Source organism: Lissotriton vulgaris, chromosome 9 (genome assembly GCF_964263255.1).
Source record: "Lissotriton vulgaris chromosome 9, aLisVul1.2, whole genome shotgun sequence".
Classification (NCBI taxonomy): Eukaryota; Metazoa; Chordata; class Amphibia; order Caudata; family Salamandridae; genus Lissotriton; species Lissotriton vulgaris.
Genome location: NC_141697.1, coordinates 457,727,013 through 457,748,218, shown reverse-complemented (window position 1 = coordinate 457,748,218; position 21,206 = coordinate 457,727,013). Strand labels below are relative to the sequence as shown.

At 45.6% G+C, this 21,206-nt stretch overlaps 1 protein-coding gene across 1 annotated transcript in view; it reads right to left on the bottom strand.

Annotated features, from left to right (window-relative positions):
* AKT1 (AKT serine/threonine kinase 1) overlaps positions 1 to 21,206 on the bottom strand; it is a 441,526-nt gene that overhangs the window by 189,004 nt on the left and 231,316 nt on the right. The window contains exon 3 of the mRNA XM_086937905.1: positions 10,898 to 11,026. Coding sequence (XP_086794031.1) covers positions 10,898 to 11,026 — 129 coding nt within the window. The remainder of the gene's footprint in view (positions 1 to 10,897; positions 11,027 to 21,206) is intronic.

Sequence of the window (21,206 nt, the reverse complement as noted above, 5' to 3'; positions counted from 1 at the left end):
AGGGAGCAGAAAGTGAAGCAGAAAGTTCAAATTCAACTGAAACACATTCCCCAAAGCTCCCTGCAACAGATCCTGGAGGGCATAGAACATTGGGCAGAGCTGCGAGTGGCAGTTGGGTACACCTAAGATGTACCCCAGAGACAGAAGATATTATTTCTGGGTGAAGCATCCATTTGTGTTTGGCAAGGTGACACCTATGCAGGCTGTCTGCTTGAACATTCAGAGCTGCAGTCAGATGATTGGCATCAACCAGATTAGGTAATCTTGCGCCCAAGACCAGACTCCTAATTTTTCCCAAAACAGAAGGTGCAACTTTGCTAACACTGCTTATTATCAGTCAAACTTTGTGTGTCTTTTGGCATTAACAAATCGTAAATGCCCCCAACATAAGATGAAGGATGCAGAGAACTGATTGGGTAGTGCACAGCATAAAAAGCCAATTTATAAACTTAATGATCAGGTATTCTGGTGGGGAGTTTACTGGCTATGCATATGTATTATATTCATAGTCCAAATAGATGAACACAGTGTTCTAGAAAGCAGTATCCAATTCCCAGGATTTCTATCCAAGAACAGTCCTCAAGAAGGGTTTCTTGCCATTGTTGGTCCAACTGCGACAGGACTGGGGGGTTTGAAAGAAGCATATTCTTAATAGGGTTGGAATATTTATTTGTGCACAGTTATGGCAATTTACGTGCGAGTGAACACTTATTAGGACATGCGCAGGATATGCCAAAGAGGCCGGAATGGTGCAGACTCAGCGGTGTGGAATTTGATAAAATATCTACTTGCCCAAGGAAAGCACTCCAACCTCTTCCCACACTAAAAAATAAAGGCTGGAAATGTATTCCTGACAAGGGCAGGAGTAAAACTAATTCGGGGGTGGGGGTGAAGGTGATGGAAGGTACTGAAAAAGTGAATTTGTAATCCTGCAGCAGATTATCTCATGAGCAAATATATTACTGCATGTGAATTTGTAAAGCACATGTTCATCTAGGGGTCACTTGATCCATAAATAACATGTTCTTTGTTACCCAACTCAATGGTAATCATTTCATTGAGCTCAGAAGAACAAAAGGTGAAGTTCACCCACTGGAATTTAAATCCGTGATGTACACGTTCTCATGAGAAAACAGAATTCACAAACATTTGCTAGAAGTGCGTTTTCCAGGCATACTTTAGGAAGCGTCTGTGAAATCCTGAAAAATGGTAACTCTACATCAATACAAGGGCATATACTTGTGGGCCCACTTTTGTGTCCCTCTTTAAGAATTGGGTCTCTAACGTATTTTTAAGTTGTCCATAATGGGTTCACACTGATTCTCTCTCAATTTATTTTTCAAATGTTGGTATGCGTTACACACATTTTACTAAAAGATGCCACTGAGAAATATACAAATTTTGTGATTGTGCAAACAGTTGAGCAAAATACTTTTTTCAAGTTGACATTTTTTAGGTGTAGATTTTCTTTTGATTGCAAATAAAAAATCACCAATTTTGTTTTTCAGAATTCTACATATACTTGGCGAACTTGCTTGGCAGATATCAAGGACAGGAACATCTGCTCAAACAAATTGGTAGCAGCCTTGGTCCAGATGGAATAGGTCCCCAGACTTTTTGGCGGCTACTTCTTTTCCAGTGCGTAGCAGATCTTAACCTTTTGTACCTCGAAAAGGTCCTCTTCTGCACAGGCTTCTCTTCTTTGCTCTAGAGATCCCCACAAAAATATGTGTCTGCTCAGTTGTTCATGATATGAAAAAGTCCAGCTAAAAAAGCTTTTCCTCATCTTTGGAGGGGCGAGGGGAAACACAAAAACGCTGGCAAAGTAATGGCTCGTATAACTTTGAAGGAAGTCAAGACTACTGGTAAAAAGGCTGCCTGAGTCCTCAGCTCCAATTTATATAAATCAAATGTGGTGTAGGGTTGCTGTGTTGACACGCCTGCAGTTCACTCTAGCACTGAACTGACGTAATCACAATGAGGAAAATAGTCTTCAAGATCAGGAGATACAGGGATAGTCGGTGCATAAGTTTAAAATGCATACATATGAAAAATATCAAGACCGATATACACTTCAGGCAACAGATCAAAGGTAGTAAACTGCTGCCGCTCCAGTTCCATACATGGAGGTGTAAGATGTGCAGATTCATGTGGAGGGCTCTGCCCTGCTGCTTAGAAAGGTGACCCTCCTGTGATGGTAGCCACTTTAGAGGACACATATGCAGCCTCCTCCAAGACCTGGATGTTATGTTATGCTGATTTGTATTGTGCACTAATCACCCAAGAAGATATAAGGCACTTGGGCAGGTATGTGATCCCAAGGTACTTATACGAAGGGCCAGGTCTTCAGCTCTCTGAGGAACTAAAGAACTAAGACTCTGATGTGTTGAGGGAGGTCCTTCTATGTCTTGGGTGTGATGTAGGATACTGAGCGACTTCCAGTTTTGCTTTGGAGATGCGGGGAATGTGTTCGAGTGAGAGTGAAGCAGAAGGTAGGTGTCTGGTGGGTTGGTGAAAGTATGCAGCTGTTCATGTATTCTGGTTTTGTGTTGTGTAAGGCTTTGTATGTGTGCATGAGAAATTTTAATTGTCTGTGCTTGTGAATCTGGGCCAATAAAGCTTCTTGAGGTGCAGTGGGATGTTACTGAAGCGTGGGAGGTCTAGTAAGAGTCTTGCAGCAGTATTCTGGATGGTCTGGCGTCTGTGCAGGAGTTGTTTTGAGAGTATGGCGTAGAGTGTGCTGCCATAGCCCAGCCCACTGGTGATGAGTAATTGCATGACGGTCCAACTGTTGTGCTGAGACAACCAACTGAAGATCTTTCGCAGTAGGTACACACTGCGCTGACTTTCAGCTGTCATGTTGAGCTGGTCTTCTGGGATGTTCCCTAGATTTCTTGTGTGGTCTGCGAGTATGGGTGTTGGCCCTAGCTCAGATTTCCAACAGGTAGACTCTCATGGGGAGGTCTTATTACCAAAGACCAGTACATTAGTCTTGCTGTAGTTGAGCTTCAGGCAGTAGTTTTGCATCCAGTCTTCTAACATGGTCATGCAGTTGGTGAAGTTGGTCCTGGTGGTGGTTGTCTTGTCAGTCAGGGAGAGCATGAGTTGGGTGCCATTGGCTCCAAAGATGACAGTCATGCTTTGTGATCGAATAAAGTTGGCAAGCGGTGTCATGTATATTTTGAAATGGGTGGGGTTGAGGGCCGATCCCCGTGGGGCTCTGCATATTAATCTCTTGGTCTCAGATGTTAAGGTTGGCAGCCAGACCCCTCAGGTTCTTTCCATGAGGGAGGAACAGATCCATTTGAGAGCAGATCCTTCTATGCTAATTTCGTGGAGTCTTCTGATGAAGGCGTTATAGGAGACAGTGCTGAAGGATGCAGGGAGGTTGAGCAGGATGAGGGCCGCTGTTTCTCCTCGGTCCATGATGATTCAAATATCGTTGGTGTCCGAAACTTATTTCGGTGCTGTTCTTTCTGAATCCTGATTGAGTGTTGTCAATAAGATGGTGGGTTAAGATAGGGGAGCATGGAGGTGGGTCAAAAGTTGCTCAGTTGATTTGGGTCGGCAGTGGAAGGAGTGGAATTCTTCAAGTATCCATTCATCCGGAAAAGTGGAAGATGTGATGGAGGTGTTGTTGATGTGGTTAAGGATGGTGCTGATTGGTGATGTTCCCAGGTTGTAGATGTAGAGGGGGTATTGATCTTTTGGGAGCCCTGAGTGGATGGTCCGTATGATTGCAGCTGTGTTGTTTCTGGTGAGATTGTCCATTTGGTTAGGTGGTCATCTTGGTTGCTGGTGGGCAGGTTAGTAACGAGTTCTCTGCGATTGGGTAGGTGTGCAAAGTTGCTGTAGATGTTTGCAATTTTGCTCTGGAAGAAGTTGGATAGGTAGTCACAAAGTTGTTGGGAGGCAGCAAGCAATGTTGTTGACAGCGGCTTATGGTGAGGTGAAATCCTTAACAATCCATAAAATCTCCTTGCAGCTAACAGAGCTTCCTTCAATACGGTCCACTAGTGCTTTTTTTAATGTCTTGTTTGCTGGTGATAGCATCAGATTGTAGCCTTGTAGGTAGTTATGTCTGTGGTGTTGTGGTTGGCTCTCAATTTCTTTTCAAGCTGGATGGTGTCAGAAAAAAGCCTTGATGCTGGGCCCTAATGGATTTTAGGTTCCTCTGCAGTGCTCGCATGTGCTAAAGCCACCCTCACCTGAATCAAGGCTCAAGTCTGAAATATCTGGATTATAGGCAAAAAGTCCTGCACTCATTGTAGGAGAGGAAAGGCCCTGAAGTCCACTTTGTCCAGGATCACCCAAATAAATGGATGCCTCTTTGAGGAAATCAGCTGGGGCCTAAGCTCTTAAGGTGAAAGCCAACTATGATGAAAGTTCTGCCATTGTCCAGAGGTTGTCTAGAACCAAGTACAGGAAACCTGCCTTCAGTAGCCATTCATCAACGTAAGAGAATACACCAAATCGCTACCTCCAAAGATGGACACCGACCACCACCATCACTTGTATGAACATCCGAGGGATGCTGGTGAGGCCAAAAGGGAGTACGGCAAACTGAAAATGCTCCTGGCTCACCCTGACCCTCCGATAATGATGTGGGACTGCAGAACCGGCATACGAAAATATGCATCCTGCAAATCCATTGACATTATCCAGTATCCTGGTTCAACTGGACATAAGATTTCAGCCAACATGACCAGTCTTGTTTACTTCTTAAGCAGAAAGATGTTTAGTGGTCAGAGGTCCGGTCCTTTCTCAGGATGAGAAAATATTCTTCTAAGTCCCGGCCCCTGGAGATTCTGCCTGTATGGTCTCAGGCGCCCAGACAAACCTCCAAAAAGCGGCGTGGCAACCTCCCTCCTGGCCCCGGCTGAAGGCACCAAAAGTACTCTTCCTGCAACCCTGACCCTAAAATGGCAGCTAATAGGCAGCAAGGAGGAGTATCCTACTGAGACAGCCCAGGAGACACCTAAAGAACGGTGGGAATTACCCTTGAGGCTCCTGAGAATACAAAGGAGAAAGATAAAAATGGGGTTCAGCTGAATAGAACAGCAGGGGCAGAACCTCTTGCTTGACCTCAAGATGGCCTCCACAGTGGTCCTTTACCACGATGAGCTACTACGCTTGGACACAAATTGGACATCGTCCAGACCTCAAGTATATCCCCCATCTGGCCCCCCCCATCAGGACACTGAACCTGTTGAGACCTAGCATTTTGGCCAATGCCCGGTGGAGCTACCTTGCTAGCTATTGAGGAGATGGGCTGCTGATTCCCCCTCGGCAGTCACCTACTCAGCCGGACTTTTAGCAGACCTTTCTTCATCTTTCCACCTTATCTACCTCTTACCCTTCTTCCTTACCCTTCTACTCTCCACTTAACTTCTGGTCTTCTATGATAATGTTTCCAGCAACAGATGTAACTTGTAACTAATGTAACTTTGTAACAATGTGGAACCTCATGTAAAGCGCTTTGATACCTCTGGTCTAGCAAACACTTATATAAAACTCAAATAAATAAATAAAATTGAAAATAACTGTTTATCTGAATTTGGTGACTCTCTATGGCTCACTAGGAAAACTGGTGAACCTCTTGTAGTAGGATAAACAGATCTGCTGAAATTCATGCTGGTGTGAGAAGGATAGTGAGGAGTGGGAAGGAGAGAAAATATAGTGTGCAGAATCCTAGAACAATTTGCAAGATCCCTATGTCACAAAGGGTGGATCGCCAACCCAAGAGAAGTGCTGAATCTTGTTGCACTGGTTGGGCATGTGCTGTTGATGGCAAACTAAAGCAGTTTGTTGGCTGTTGTAGCAGGGATGGAGGATGTGGAAGACTAATGTCCCTGCTGGCCCTGGTCATTGGTGAGAAGGATGCCTCGGTCTATTTTGTTCTTCTCCCGGTTTGCTTTGATGATACAAATGCGGACATTTGTCCTGTGAGCAATTTGTAGTTAGGCAATACAAACCCTGGCAGCTGCAGTGCGGTACAGTTGGGTTATCAGGTGGAACCTTTCTTTCTCCCTCGAATTACAGCAGGCCTTGACAGCCTGCTGAAGTCGGAAATATGCAAATATGTCTAAGGGAAGTCTGCTTGTGACTAAAGGCCAGTCACCCAGAATATCCCCTAAATTTCTGGCACTGGTATGGAAATTATTTGGGAGGGGGTCAACAACCCCAAACAATGCACTGTACCTCCTTAAAGCATTCCAGAGTGGAGTCTATCTTCTCTCTGTGACTCATCAAAGGGCACTTCAGTCATCACCGGAAAACCTGGTGGACCTCATCCAGGCATATCTATGAAGGACAGCACTAATATCAATCGCCAAGCCAGTGCAATCCATGGTATTCAAAGCAGCCGCGTCCTACTCATGTATCATTTGAGCCAATGAAGACCTATGTTCCTCCAGTTTTGCATGCAAGATATAATTGGCCAGTCCCTAAAGGGCATTTGTGAATAAGCCCACTACACAGACTGCATTCATGGATCTCAGTGCCAAACTGGCAGAAGAAAACATACATTTGCCAAAAGCAGCAATCCTTTTGAATTGTCTGTTCGGAGAATTGGCCGAATATTAGTTAGGGTTTGCCTTATGGTCGTGACCTGTACAATATGGCTCTGTGGAGTGGGGTGCTTAGTTTAAAAAATCCAGATCACCAGGCATCAGTCTTGGTTTATGACATCTAGCCACCTGCGTCCTAACAGGCCTCTTTGAAGGCTTCGGTCAACTGAGGGGTTGAAGACCGCCCCCAACAGCATCAGGGACAAACTGAGGAATCGGCTCCTTCGCCACGGACCTTGATTTGGGACTATCCCATCCCACCACTGACTGCAATGAGTAGGCGCTCAGATGTCAGTCTTGTCTCACTTTTTTATGCTTGTGTTTCAACATGGACTTAGCATTGGACTTTCACCGGGAAGTGAAGTGGTCACTAGCACGTTTCTGTTATCGGGACGGAGAGCAGGGCTGCCAAATGAAGTGGAATTTACATGAAGGCTGCAACTTCTTGTGTTCGGTGATATACAGTTTTGCATCTGTTTTGGTTGCCTCCGAGTACATTAGGAAGCATTTATCACGTGACTCAAAATTATGCCATAACACAAGCATCATTTTTCTCCAAACGTCACGGATCTCTTTTCTCAAAAAGATACTAATTTTTCTCTAGATTCACCTTTTAATTATATTTTATATGTATTTTTTCATAAATATCTCCTAGCTTATCATTGAAATTTTGCACAGTCTATTCGCAATTAATCTCAACATTTCATTTATGACAATTAAAGTGATTTCCACCTTTGCTAGCCGTCTAAAAATGAGCATGCCATTTTCTGAAAATACAACCACAAAGTGCATTTTATTATAAAGAAGACGTACGGGATCCATATTTTTGGTAACATACTTTTTATCCCCAGAAAAGGCCATCTTCTTTCTTACATTAGTGATATTTTTTAGGCGCCGCAGGTGCCAGAAAATTAATGGCGCCAACCAGCAATTCCACCCTTCACCTTCACAAAAGAAAACGGTCGATCCAAGGCATTTTAAGTATCACTGATGGTAAGAATAGGTCAAACTTTGCATTGAATTAGGTCTCACTCACTAGTTGAGTGCAGACATGTTAACAAATATCTGTTTTATGAAAAGAGAAAACTTCTGAGTTCAGTTTATTTTGATGACAAATAGGTTGTGTTCTTTTGTCGACATAAAACAGAATGCTGTACTATTTAGAAGCAATCTTGTAAAAGTCATTGAACGCTTTATGAAGGGTGAAAGATGTAGACTGCAGTGGTGCATAGTAGAGGGGGTAGAGGGCACGGGCACAGAGTAGAGTTGAGAGGCACAGAGTAGAGTTGAGAGGCAGAGAGTGCAGTGGCAGAAAGTGCAGTGGCAGAGAGTGTTGTAAAGTGAAGTAGTGTAGAGTAGAGTGGCATAGAGTGCATTAGAATAGAGTGCAATGGTGTAGAGTGCAGTGGCATACGGTGGTGCAGAGTAAAGTGACGTACAGTGCAATGTTGTAGAGTGGCGTAGACTATTGTGGTGTACGGTGAAGTGGTGCATAGTAGATTGGCAGAGAGTGCAATGTCGTAGACTGTATTGGTTTTGAGTAAAGTGGCGTGGAGTGGCGCAGAGTGCAATAGAGTTTCATAAACTGCAGTGGAATAAAGTAAATTGTTTCAGAGAAGAGTGAAGTGGCATAGAGTGCAATGGTGCAGAGTAGAGTGTCGTTGAGTGCAGTGGTGCAGAGTAGATTAGAGTGGCATTGAGTGGCATAAAGCAGAGTAGTAGAGAGTGCAGTGTTGCCGAGTACACTGTTGTAGAGTGCAGTGGTGCGGTTAGAGTGGCGTAGAGTACAATGGCGCAGAGTAGCGTGGCGTAGAGTGCAGTGTTGCAAAGTAGAGAGGCACAGAGTAAACTGATGAGTAAAATGACATACAGTGCAGTGGTGTAGAGTCCAGTGGGGCAGAATAGTTTGGTGTAGAGTGCATTGGTTTTAAGTAAATTGGTGTAGAGTCCGTTGGCATAGAGTGCAGTGGTGTAGAGGGGAGGGTGTTGAGTGTAGTGGTGCAGAGTAGATTAGATTGGCATAGAGGAGATTTGCAAAGAGTGCTCTGGCGTACAGTGGAGTGGTACAGAGTAGAGTGCTTTGTTCCAAAGTAGGGAGACATGGAGAGGTATGTAGAGTGCAGTGGCGAAGAGTGTAGTGGGGCACAGTAGAGTGCATTGGTATAGAGTAGAGAGGCGTAGAGAAAGTGGAGCAGCTTAGTGTGGAGTGGTGCAGAGTGCAGTGGTGTAGAGTGGAGTGGGAGGGAACGTCGAGTAAGCATGGTATAGTAGCATACTACCATTACAGCAACACATTGTCAATTGAAATGACCATTACATTTGCACTTACATACAATTTTCTGATAAAAGTATACAGTGCACAAACGATAATGTGTGGAATTGTCATCACTCAATGTATTGATTGGATCATCAGCACAGTTCACTTACAGACATTTAAATTCTGTTGTGTGCTAGAAAAACAAAATAACATTGTACAGCCTTTCTCAAGCAGGACCCCCGGAGGCCACATAAACACTTTCACTTAGAAGCCAGAGAAAGAAAAATAAACACCAAACTCCCTGAAAGACAGCCTGACATTTGACATTGGTCTTCAAATGCAGAGCAAATATGACAAGATAAGAACAAGGTTCAAAGGACTGTTTATAGAAAGCCAGTTCGTGGAAGAATACATTAAACCAGTTTTGGGCAAAGGGAGGTACAAACTCGAGCCGGGAAGCCTAAAGCAAATAAAACCAGCAAATAGAAAGCCAGAAAATGTGAGCTACCAACCACAAAGCCAATGGTAAGCAACGGGCGGAATGCATTCCTAGGTCAACTTTCTGAATGTCCCCATGCCTACGACATAAAAAGGAATGAGTGCATTGCTTGAATTAATCTCACCCACTGGTAATAACTCTAGCCCATAATTCAGCCCATTGTTTTTCCCCACCATGCCACCTCAGACAGGAACCAGCTATATACATATCAGCCTAGGTCCTGGCTCAACAGGAACCATACAGCCCAAACTGCAAGGTCAGTCTCCCGTGAAGATGAGACTGGTTTAGGCTATGAGCAATGAAGGCATTGGTGGCCTACTTTCAAAAGTTAGTTTTGTGTAACAGTGGTGTATCGAAAGCGTTTGCAGAGGGCTCTTTTAGCAACTAACCATGAGTTGTGAAAAACCTAGGAAACAGTTTTTACTGATACATACAAACATTCAAAAGAACATTAATTCAGAACGCGGGATTTGTATAGCCTTTCTCATTCCACAGAATCACAACAGAGCGTTTAACAAAGGAGAGAAACTGCAGCTTACTACAGTCCAAGACACAACTGCGATGAAAGTAAAATATTTAAATCTCAAACAGGTTGGGGGGACTCATTTTTTGTACATTACAGGACATTATAGGGAAGTTGGAAGAGCTAGCCAAAAAGGCAGCCAAAACACAGACCTGTCTAAAACACTTAAGCACATGGTGCAAACAACCACCTTCGGTTTCCTCATTTGCACATGTCTGTTAATCAGAGCCAGAGGTGGACAAGTACCAGCAAGAGGCCTTATACACAAAGCCATTTTCTGCCATAAACATTCCTTTAAAGGCTCCATTTAAGCCTCACCAGTATCTACAAAAGGATACCTAGTAGGACTAAATGCATTTATTTCTATGTAACTGAATGTCACAACTGCGTACAATTGTGCATGTGGGAAGTGGGCAGATGAAGACCTGGTTCGCCTAGTGACTTTGTAAAAGCTGACAACCATACAGGTTTATGGGCATTCTCAAACTCTTCTCTGACTTATTCCCGCCACAAAAAAATACTCAGAAGTGTACTCAAGCAAAGGGTTCGGAAGGGGAATGGAAAACCCACAAAAGTTTGTGGGTGTCTAATGAATGTGGATGATGCAAGCTATAGCAGTCTCACAAGTGACATACAGACATGTCAACTAGCAGTAGTAGCTACATGTACTATTGTACTATAGTCAGTTTGGAAATATCGAAAAATAGTAAATCTGCAAGGTCTGTTCTCCTGGCAGTACTTCGAGGTTCAGATTTAATACTTTTTCGTGATTTGGGCATCCGGTTTTTCAGTTATTTTAATTTATTTAAATGAATCAATTTAGATGCACTAAATAGGTCACTATAGTTTGAAAACGAGTTTGGAAAACATGCATGAAAGTGCACAGTTGATAATAAAATCCATTTTGTCAATAATTAAACTGAACAAATCTTACTATTAGAAGGATTAAACAAACTTAACACATTAAACAGGCACATTTTTACTTCATAAAGAACTTACTTTCAGATTGCTTTCTATGTATTCTAGGAAAAAAACGTGAGATTGCTTACTTGCCACGGAGAAGTTGTTTAAGGGGGTTTCCATTTGGTCAACATCTTGGGGGCGTTCTTTGTAACCAATAAAAGTACCATCTGACTTCAGCAGAAAATACCTCGGCCTCCATGTCTTTATGTACTCTCCTGAAAGAGACAACCCCACAGGAAGCATCAAAACACATGCTCGAGCTGACTCATGGTTGGTGCTATCACTTTTATATTGCAGATGCATTGTCAACAGACGAATTATTGAACAACAATAATTTATTTTCATACAGAACTCAACAGTGCACTTCTGAAATGTCTAACTTATAAACAACAGGTCTTGCTACTAATCAATCTAATCGTAATCGATTTTCTATTTGTCGAAGGAAGGAAAGATGGAAGCGGAGACAGCCTTCCCCGTTTTGAAAATGTGGTCTTCATATCACTACATGTTTCAGCAGTAAGCACTGAAATCTCAGAACCACTATCTGCATGTTAAAATCGAGCTATCAATTGATATTAAAATTTAGATAACAAGTCATTTATATTAATTACGCAAATTTCCACTTGGTTCTATAAGCAGTATGTAGGAAGAACCATATAGTGACCTTGAAAAGAGTATTACTATTTAAGCAAATGATTGTCTTTAATGACATCTAGAATTGTGTGTGTCACTTGCAAAGGGGGGTTTTAGGGGACTACAGACTTTAAACTGCACTTTTTATACCAAAAACACTTTCTAGTAAAAACTGGCCATCAAGCTGGACCCTGGGAATGCTCACTTTTATTTTTATATTTTCACTAGGTGGAGTCACTTTACAATCCTTCCGTGCAGGCCCTACTAACCAACTGGGGACCTGGATCAGGTTCCCTATCCTGTTTGAAATGCAGTTTAACAACTGGAAGTATTTTTATTCAAACGCATGCTTGTAAACAAAACTACACCCGGAATCACAGCCTGGGCTCCAGACTATGCCTTTTACTACTAGAAAGACTGTGGTTCACTTAGTGACATGATTGGGCCTTCCCAGTGTTTGGGCTTCAGGTAATACCCAGGGCGAGGATAGACGAGCCCGCCTTTAGGGGCCGGCCCCCCGGCCCACGCACGCCACTTGTCGAGAGTAGGCGGCCGGCCACCCTATGGGAGGCCGGCCGGGCGAGAGGAAGTCCTTCCGGGTTGGGCGGCGGGGACGCGCTTCCGGCGTAGGCGGGGTTAGAGGCAGTGACCTATTTAGGTCACTAGATCAGTCAGATCGGCCTCTTTCCTCGCCTGCGTCGTGACCTGCTCGCACCTGCTGGACCTCACCTCCGGGCTCGTTAGCCTATTTTCTTTAACTTTAATTTTAACAGAGTGTTAGTTCGGTCCCATCCGGTAGCTTCCCCTGCCCCATAGTCATCGCCTTTTCCCCCTCGTGGTGTCGAAGGACGTGTGGGCGGCGGTTCCCGAGGAGTGCGAGCAGGGCGGAGCAGAGCTGTGGTCGGAGCGGCGTGAATCAGCAGCGACCAGCGCGGCAGGTAAGGTGTCGGGGCTCTCGAGGCTGTAGGCGTGGGTGGGTCTCAGGGTTCGCCCTCCTCCTTGGTGAGTCCGCTTCCTGGGCATCTCTGGGGCCCGCGCAGGCTGCAGCGTGTGTAGATAATAGGAGAGCGAGCTCCGACGCCCCTTGCCTGCCGCCTGGTGCGAGCTGCGAAGGCGGGAGGGGGTTTGCGGTAGCGGCGCTCAGTGAGGGGGCTTGGTAGGGCGCGCGAGGCCCCGTAGTGTGCGCGTGGCTGCGAACTCATAATTTCCCGCGCAAATTCAGCAGGCAGCACGCCGCCCAAGGGCCTGAAGCAGAAGCGCAAGGGTAAGGATCCCGAGATCTTGAAAGTATTATTAGCGAAGCTAGATTGCAGCGGGGATAGCAGCGAGGGAGAGGGAGATAAGCAACCCCCAGAATCCGAGGCGGAGCCTGAGGTAGTGGAGGAGCGTCCCCGGAGGCCGGGTGTCCCCCCCCCCCCCCAGGGCGGCTTTCCCCCCCTTAGTGAAAAAACCCAGAGTTCAGAAACAAGGCGGGCGAGACAAAAATAAGAAGGCAGCAAGCCGGGTTAAGTTCCCCCCTAAGGTTGTGCCCCTTGAACCCGATGTCCTGATCATACCCCCGCCTAGACAGCCAGAAATTCCGCCATTGGTACCGCCCAGCAGCCCTCATTGTGTACCACCGACGCCCCACCCTGTAGGTCCATCTGAGGACGGGACAGGGGCGATTTTAGCGGAGATTCGGGGGGCGTTGGCTGCCCTTGCACCGGTACCGGCCACGGGGGGAGGGGTGAATCCACCTGGCACAGCAGCACCAGTAGCCCCTCAACCAGCAGCACCAGTAGCCCCTCAACCAGGGGGTGCCGCTACAGGCCCGCTGGCAGAAATATTAAGTGCCTTAAGAGCAATAACACCAGGTCCCAAGGTTCAGGAGGTAGGGGGGGTTGGGGCGACGCCGGTGGCGATAGCCCCCACCCCCATCCCGGTGGCAGTTGCCGCAACTACGGCAGTCGCTCCATGGGCTCCAAGTACGGCGGAGGACGCCACCCTCAACGAGATTAGAGCGCAGCTGGCCATGCTGGTCAAAGCACAGGGATCCAGTGTGCAGTTAGGACAACAGACGACCCCATCAGTGGCGATTGATTCAGCGTCTTCAGGAGGTAAGCCTGAGGGCAGGAGTAGTGTACCAGCCGGAGGGGCTAAGACTGAGGGAGGGCAGGGTTATGTCCTGTCTAAACCTGGCCGCTTGGCAACACATGTGTCCCTGGAAGTTAAAGAGAAGATTTGGAAAGGGGAATATGTGGATGTGTTTTCTCTCATTCGACCCAAAAGATGGGAAGTGGAGTACAAGGAAAGGGATGGGAAGGATAGCTCTTCCAAGGATAGGAGACCGAGAGTGGAAGAGTCCATTACAAACTGGCTTTTTGGTTTTCAGGTGTTCATGACGGTGATTGAAAAGAAACCAGAGTTAGCAGCATCTTTGGTGTATTATATGCATAAGATTTTGAAGGCACACACGACTCATGGGGGTTCTGCGTGGTTGGACTATGATAGAGACTTTAGATGGGAAAAGGTGCAGGACCCTGACATGGGTTGGGACCAAGTGGAAGTCAATGTCTGGCTAGAGAGTGTAAATGGCAAGTCTGGGGGGTTCCAATCCAATAGGCAGCCCTTTCGGACTTCACAAGGGGGGCCCAGGGAGAAGAGAGGGACTTGCTGGGCCTTCAACAAAAAGACGTGCACCTGGCCCACAGATAAGTGCAAGTTCAAGCATGTGTGCTCCTACTGCGGACACCACTCGCATCCAGAGTTCAAATGTATTAAAAAATCTAAAGAGAGGGGGGGAGGGGGCAAGGAGATCAAGCCTCCCCAGCCTTAAGTTGCCCACTCCTGTGGACATCGGGAAACTGATTTATTGGCTGAATCAGTATCCTGACTGGTCAGCAGCCGAGTTATTATATTTGGGTTTTTCAGAAGGTTTCCGCATTCCAGCTCAAGACGTCCCCTCTGTAGAATATTGCAATAATTTGCTTTCTGCACGGGCTCAGCTGGCAGTAGTGAAATCGAAAATAGACAAAGAGCTAGGGTTGGGGCGGGTAGCAGGCCCTTTCCTGACTCCCCCCCCCCTACCTGGTTATGTGTGCTCTCCTTTGGGGGTGGTGCCCAAGAAAGAGCCAGGTCAATTTAGGATGATCCACAACCTGTCAGCACCTAGAGGGTCTTCTGTGAACGATGCCATCGATCCTGCCCTTTGTTCAGTGACTTATTCCTCATTTGATGCTGCCCTGAAGAGGTTGAGGGACCTAGGCCCGGGGGCCATCATGGCCAAGACAGACATAGAATCAGCCTTTCGCCTTTTGCCTGTACACCCGGGTGATTATCACCTGTTGGGTTTCCAGTTGGATCGCCAGTTTTATTATGACCGGTGTATGCCTATGGGGTGTGCTGTGTCTTGCAGATATTTTTAAACTTTCAGCTCAATGCTCCAATGGTTGTTCTCACATAGGACAGGTTGTAAGGAGGTAGTGCATTACTTAGACGACTTTATGGTAATGGGGCCGGCGGCCTCTGTAGATTGTGAACAGGCTTTAGAACAGTTAGTGGCCATGTTTCAGGAGTTTAAGATACCCCTGGCTCCAGGGAAGACGGTGGGCCCAGCGACATGTATGTCCTTCCTGGGCATAGAGATTGACACAGTGGCTGGTGAGTGCAGGCTGCCCCCAGATAAAGTTCAGGCATTTTCCCAGGCCATTGAGGCGGCGTTGGCCTCCCCTAAAGTGACTTTACACCAGTTGCAGGTCCTAGTGGGTCAGCTAAACTTCGCCCTAAGGATCATCCCAATGGGACGCCCTTTCTCGAGATCAATTGCCAGAGCTATGGTCGGCCTGTCCCAGAAGCACCACAGGGTGAGCCTCCAGGCGGAGGTGAGGAACGATTTGAAGGTGTGGCAGAATTTTTTGGCAAACTTTAACGGCTCTATTGTTTGGCCGGCGCCTGGGGTGTCTAGCAAGGAACTGGGGTTGTTCACAGATGCGGCTGGTAGCATTGGGTTTGGAGCAGTCCTGGGTCCTCATTGGTGTGGGGCTGAGTGGCCAATGAAGTGGCATGAGAGGGGTTTGACTAAGAACATTGCATTCTTAGAGCTGTTCCCGATCCTGGTAGCAGTGACCATTTGGGCTGAGCGCTTCAGGAATAGATCTGTTATCTTTTGGTCAGACAACATGGCTGTGGTCGAGGCCATCAACAGGCAGGGTGCTACGTGTAAACATGTGTTGAGATTGCTGAAACACCTGGTGTTGGAATGTCTAAGGTTGAATTTACTGTTCAGGGCTGCACACAACCCGGGCGTTGACAATCACGCTGCTGATGCTTTGTCTCGTTCCAAGTTGCAGGAGTTCCGGAGGTACCACCCGGAGGCGGAGGACGAGATGACAGGGTTTCCACCATCACTGTGGAGGATTGGAGCCCCGCTCTAGCGGGGCTGGTAGGTGCCTCATTGAGTGACCGCACTCGGGCTGGTTATCAGCAGGGTTTTTTTACTTACAGGACGTTGGTGCAGGAGGCGGGCATCACAAGCTGGTTCTCTGATCAAGCCATGTATTCCTTCCTGCAAAAAATCAGGGACCAGGGCAGGTCTCTCTCTTATGCTAGGGCTCATGTTTCAGCGGTAGGCTTCTTTGCTAGATTAGTGGGTTCTCATGATCCTGGGGCCTCATTTGTGGTTAGGAAGGCTTTATCTGGATGGGCCAGGCTGGAGGGCCCTAAGCGGGATTGCAGACGCCCTTTAGATGTTAGGACTTTGAGGGACATCCTTGGGGCCTTACCTAGACTTTGCACCTCGGCATTTGAGGCCAAGTTATTTGCAGCAGTGTTCTCCCTGGCATTTTATGGGTCTTTCCGCCTGGGTGAAATTGTAGGGTCCTCCCGTAGTAACCAGGGTGGGGGGATCCAGTTTAAAGATACTAGGATAGAACATGGGGGACTGGTGGTGATCCTTACGAAATCTAAGACCGACCAGGCGGGTAAGGGGGCGGTGATTCAGCTGTGCCCTGCACCGGGTGCCCCGGTATGCCCGGTCGCCTGCATGCAAGAGTACTTAGCCATCCGCCCTGTTCATCCATGAGAGTGGCGAGTGCGTATCACAATACCATTTCAAGGCCGTGTTGCAGAGGGCCTTGGTAGATCTGGGGTTGGGGGGCACGGGTTACTCTTCCCATTCCTTCAGGATAGGGGCGGCTACTTTAGCGGCAGGAGCAGGGTTGTCATCTACTGCGGTCAAAAAAGTGGGCCGCTGGTCGTCCGATTGTTTTAGGCGTTACATACGCCCTGAATTGCTTTGACAAGATGTTTTTGCCATGATTTTGCTTAACTTTTCTATTTCCTCTCTGATTATTAGTATGCCAAGAATGGTGGTGTGGGTGTTGGGTCACTCGTTCGTGCGGCGGGCAGCTGGGCATGTGCAACGGCGGCGAGTGCGGAAACCACCGAGTTTGGATGGGGCTGAATTTTTGTGGCACGGTGTGGGAGGAATGCGCATCCGGCATCTGCGGCGGCTCGTGGAGGAGATTAAAGAACGCGAGGGACAGAAGTCCCTGGACCTGATCATCATCCATCTGGGCGGCAACGACATGGTGGACCCCGGTCGTTTGGCGGTCAAGGAGGCGCTCCTCGCGGAATTTTCTTGGCTAGGGCACACCTTTCCACAGGCCAGGATTGCATGGTCTTGTATGATCCCACGGAAATGTTGGGGCGATGGCATCAGGGCTAGGGTTTTGAACGTGTCGGTGAGACGTCTGAATGGTGAGTTGGCAAAGTTGTGCTCAGTGAAGGGCCGCTTGCTACACTTACCCCACAAGATGATTTCTGGCCCAGCTATGTTTCACCATGATGGAGTGCACTTGTCTGACATTGGCATGGATGCCTGGATTAATGGAATTTGGTCTTTTGTTCTACACCTGTTGGAAGGGGGGAAGGGAGACGGACCTATGGCCCCTAGTCACCCTTGTGGCGGAAAAGAGACATTGGAACACTGATATAGATGGATGACATAGATGGGAGTCCACCTTGAGCACTCCCTAGGCCAGCACTGAGGGGAGAGAAGGTAAGCTCTCCACAGGGGGATGGAGACCACCGGTTGGGGAGGCTAGGGCGACAGGTACGAGCCTCCTGGGATCCTGGGCAACCTGGTGGACGAGTGGTGGTGCCCTGGAAATGGCGGACAAGGTCTCGAGGGCTGGGGCCCATCACTCTGTGGCGCTGGTGGGTTGCACCTCGCGTGGGCATCGCTACCTGGGGAGAGCCGAGCCAGAGGGCCCCTTGGTGCTGGGGGAAAAAGAGAGGATAATGACATTCTGATTTTCAAGATGAATTATGATAATGTGAAGTTCAAGTTTTGTTCTGAATATGAATTTAATAACGTTTGATATAACTATGCAAATGTCATGTTTATGTGTGTTGATATTAAACATGGCCTTTTTTACACCCACCTCATCTCAAGTGTTAATTAACTGGTGGGTTGTGGGTGGGCGTGGAGCATGCTGGGGGATCCGGTCCCTATACTGTCACCAGGAAAAAACGCTGGCTCCCCGGGCATAGGTCACGGCATCATATGCCATAGAGTGGCTAGCACAAGGCATTTAAAATTTTAGATGACCTACAGTAGAAAGCTATCATAGTCAAAGTAAGCATGAATTTAAAGCAATATAAACAAAAGTGTTCAAGTATTAATGGTGTGCTAATTGGTCCAGATATCCAATACCTGTACATTACATACATTTTGCAACAAATGCCCACATTTAAAATCTTAACAGAGGGGCTGCAGGGGTGCAAGTGTTCGGGTGAACTCTCAAAAGCATGTTAACAATAGTCTCGGCTTGTAAATATCTTTATTTTTGTGCAGTACACATTTGAAATTCAAGTTCTGTAACATCTGCCTTAAATGCATTAAAAAAATCTTTAAGATTCGCAGCAGATGTCCAATGCTTTATTTCTGCCATTGTCATTTTTCACAGTGACATATGGAGAAATGTTTCATTTACATTTTGCAGCGCAAGTACTTTAGACAACAGTGGGTAATTTGCAAATGTGTTAAAACTGCTTCATCAAAACAATATAATTTTTGTCATAAAATCCAAACTCGGGAAAACAATTCTAAAGCAGGGACAAAAAAGTTCCTGAGAAAAATGCGCAAGGAAAAAGGCTTGTATTTTGCAATTTACATAAAATAGCAAAGCACTGCTTCAGCGCATGCTGGAAACAATAAGGGACATGTAGATTTGCTGTACTCTATTTATTTTGCGTTCATTTCCGAAGTTGACCCCACCTCAGTTTTTAGAGCTGCAATCCAGTTGCGTTATATTTTGCCATATATCAAGTTTATTTCTTCACAGAACCAACATATATGTTAAATGAAAATGACAAGGAATACAAGAATTTCTTACAAATAAAAGGTTTGTAGTTTCTCTTCAGTGTTTTCAACCAAAAATCATTGAGCATTACAATTTACACAATACAGCAAATTTAAGAATGTTTTAATTCTGTACAAATGGTAGAAACGACATCCTTATTTTCACACCGTTTTCCCTCCACCGTTCTGATCACTTGAAATATCTAGGCTTGCGAGTAGCCCCAGTGTCACTGTGACTCTAACATCCCATTTGGGATTCCTTTCCAATTGCACTTTGCATTCTGAGATTTATACATTAATTTTTCACAACACAAGTGCAGCTCTTAATGCAATGGTGTGTTAGCTGCAAGTCTATTTAGTCGACGAAGTTACCATATGTTTCATGGGGCCACCTGGCAGATGTGGAAACCTATTTAAACAAAGTGTCTTCACATAGTGTCCCACAGCCAAATGGTGCAGTTTCTCTGATGAACTAATAAGAAGACCAATAGGCACATACAGGAATACCCAAATCAGTAAAGATGCTAGTTCACAACTAGAACTCAAACATAAATAAAAGATTTGACCTTTAAAAAAGCGAGTTAATTTGTTCCTAATTTACGTTAGAGTTCAACTCATTTGAGACTGCCTGAGTATTTAAAGTTACAGAAGAAGACTCCTTCATATGAGTTTCTGAGTCAAAGTCTCAAACCTGTATCTACCACTGTGGTGAAGTACAGTAGGATACCTTAGATGCGATAGCCTACAGATAGGAACGCTCTCTACAGACCAACAATTAACCAGGACACGCCATTGTTCATGGAATAAAGTGTAGGCCAGAATTTTAAGATCAACAGGCAACCAAATTTTGATGGGATATCCCGGTTTTTCAACAGGTGTCCCAGGAAATTTCAGTAAATTTACCAGAGGATAGACTGAACACAGAGGGTGGCATTTTGTGTGTTCCAGTGAGGTTTAGTTAGCAAATCCTAGCAGAATCCATTTATTTAACATAGATGATGCTGTGTGTAAATGTTTAATTAAATTCCCTGTAGTGCCTCATTGTCTATGTTTTCTATGTTGTTAAGGCTGTCAAATCATTCTATGCAACCTCATTTGGCATGAAATACAGGCCTACTCATACGTTTGTGGAATTTCCTCGTTTGATTTTCAAAATCTGGTCATTCTTTGCAGATGTAATATAAAACGCATTTGCTTACACACGTTCCATTTGTGCACTTCATTACGCGACGATGTTTAAATACAATGAATAATATCCGATACTGAGATAACTTGAGGCCATAGCATTATTAATTCCTGATTGAAGTATTTTGTTCCCTTCACTTACCATTTTCAGCTCTAAACCGGTGCAGCGACTATCTATCATTGTCAGTATTTTTCGTTCTGTGGCACTGGGGTATCAGTTAGAAGGCACCTTCTGATTTTCCTTATGGCGTGCGGTTTCTGGTGCTAGAACTGCTGCATAACTCCACTACAACACAGCACACACAAAAAAGGGCTGTTACAACGGAAGGTGCCAGGTGGTTTATCGGTGAACTGTTTTTTTAAATAAGACATTTGTGATCCTGCTCTCTCCTTATTAAACTTCCTAATCCTCTGATCTTAGTGGGCACACTCTTGGCCATCCCTTGGGTAAACCCCTCCTCAGGGATTGACCAATTTGCTGTGGCTGGTGCAGTGGCGAAGAGGAACTCCTCGTCCAAATACAACAGGGAAGAAAGTGGGACCTAAATATTAGAGCCACCACTAATGAGGATGGCATTTGGGTTAAAGAAGCCATCAAGTGAATAATGTCACAAAATAGCTGAAAACTCAAGCAGACATCATCAAACTAAAGACAGGAACATTCTGGGGTGATAATCGTGGTGGCTGTTTGTGGTGCAACATTGAGTACTGAGAACTGCTTTATTTCTCTTCACTGGATGGTGCCTCAAATTGGCAAACTACCTTTGACATTGCCATTTGGCCAATAAAATAAGAGGTGAATTACAAGACATAATACTAGCCAAAGACGTCCTCGGTGACGAATAATGTTAATGAGTAATATCCACATTGAGTTGTAATTGCAGAAATTGAAAATGAAGATTTGTCTATATGTTAGTTTAGTTTCAAGAAAGTTTTTGTGCAATTACTACAAAGATAAGGAAAACATTATATATACATGCAGAGTGATGCCTCAGCTGGATGAATGGTAATCTGTTCTTTTCCATTAGAACTTTTCCAAGAGATCGCACTACTTAACTCAAGTTTCAAATTTGCCTAATCTCCTTATGTCAATGCGGAACACATTTTAAAGGTCTAAGACTTTACTTGTATAAACATGTTAAAAGGAACTGAAGTGAACAAAATAATGTTATTTCGATATATTTTTTGCTGAAGAAGTCATAATACCTCTCAGAAAACAAAGAAAACGGTTTGAT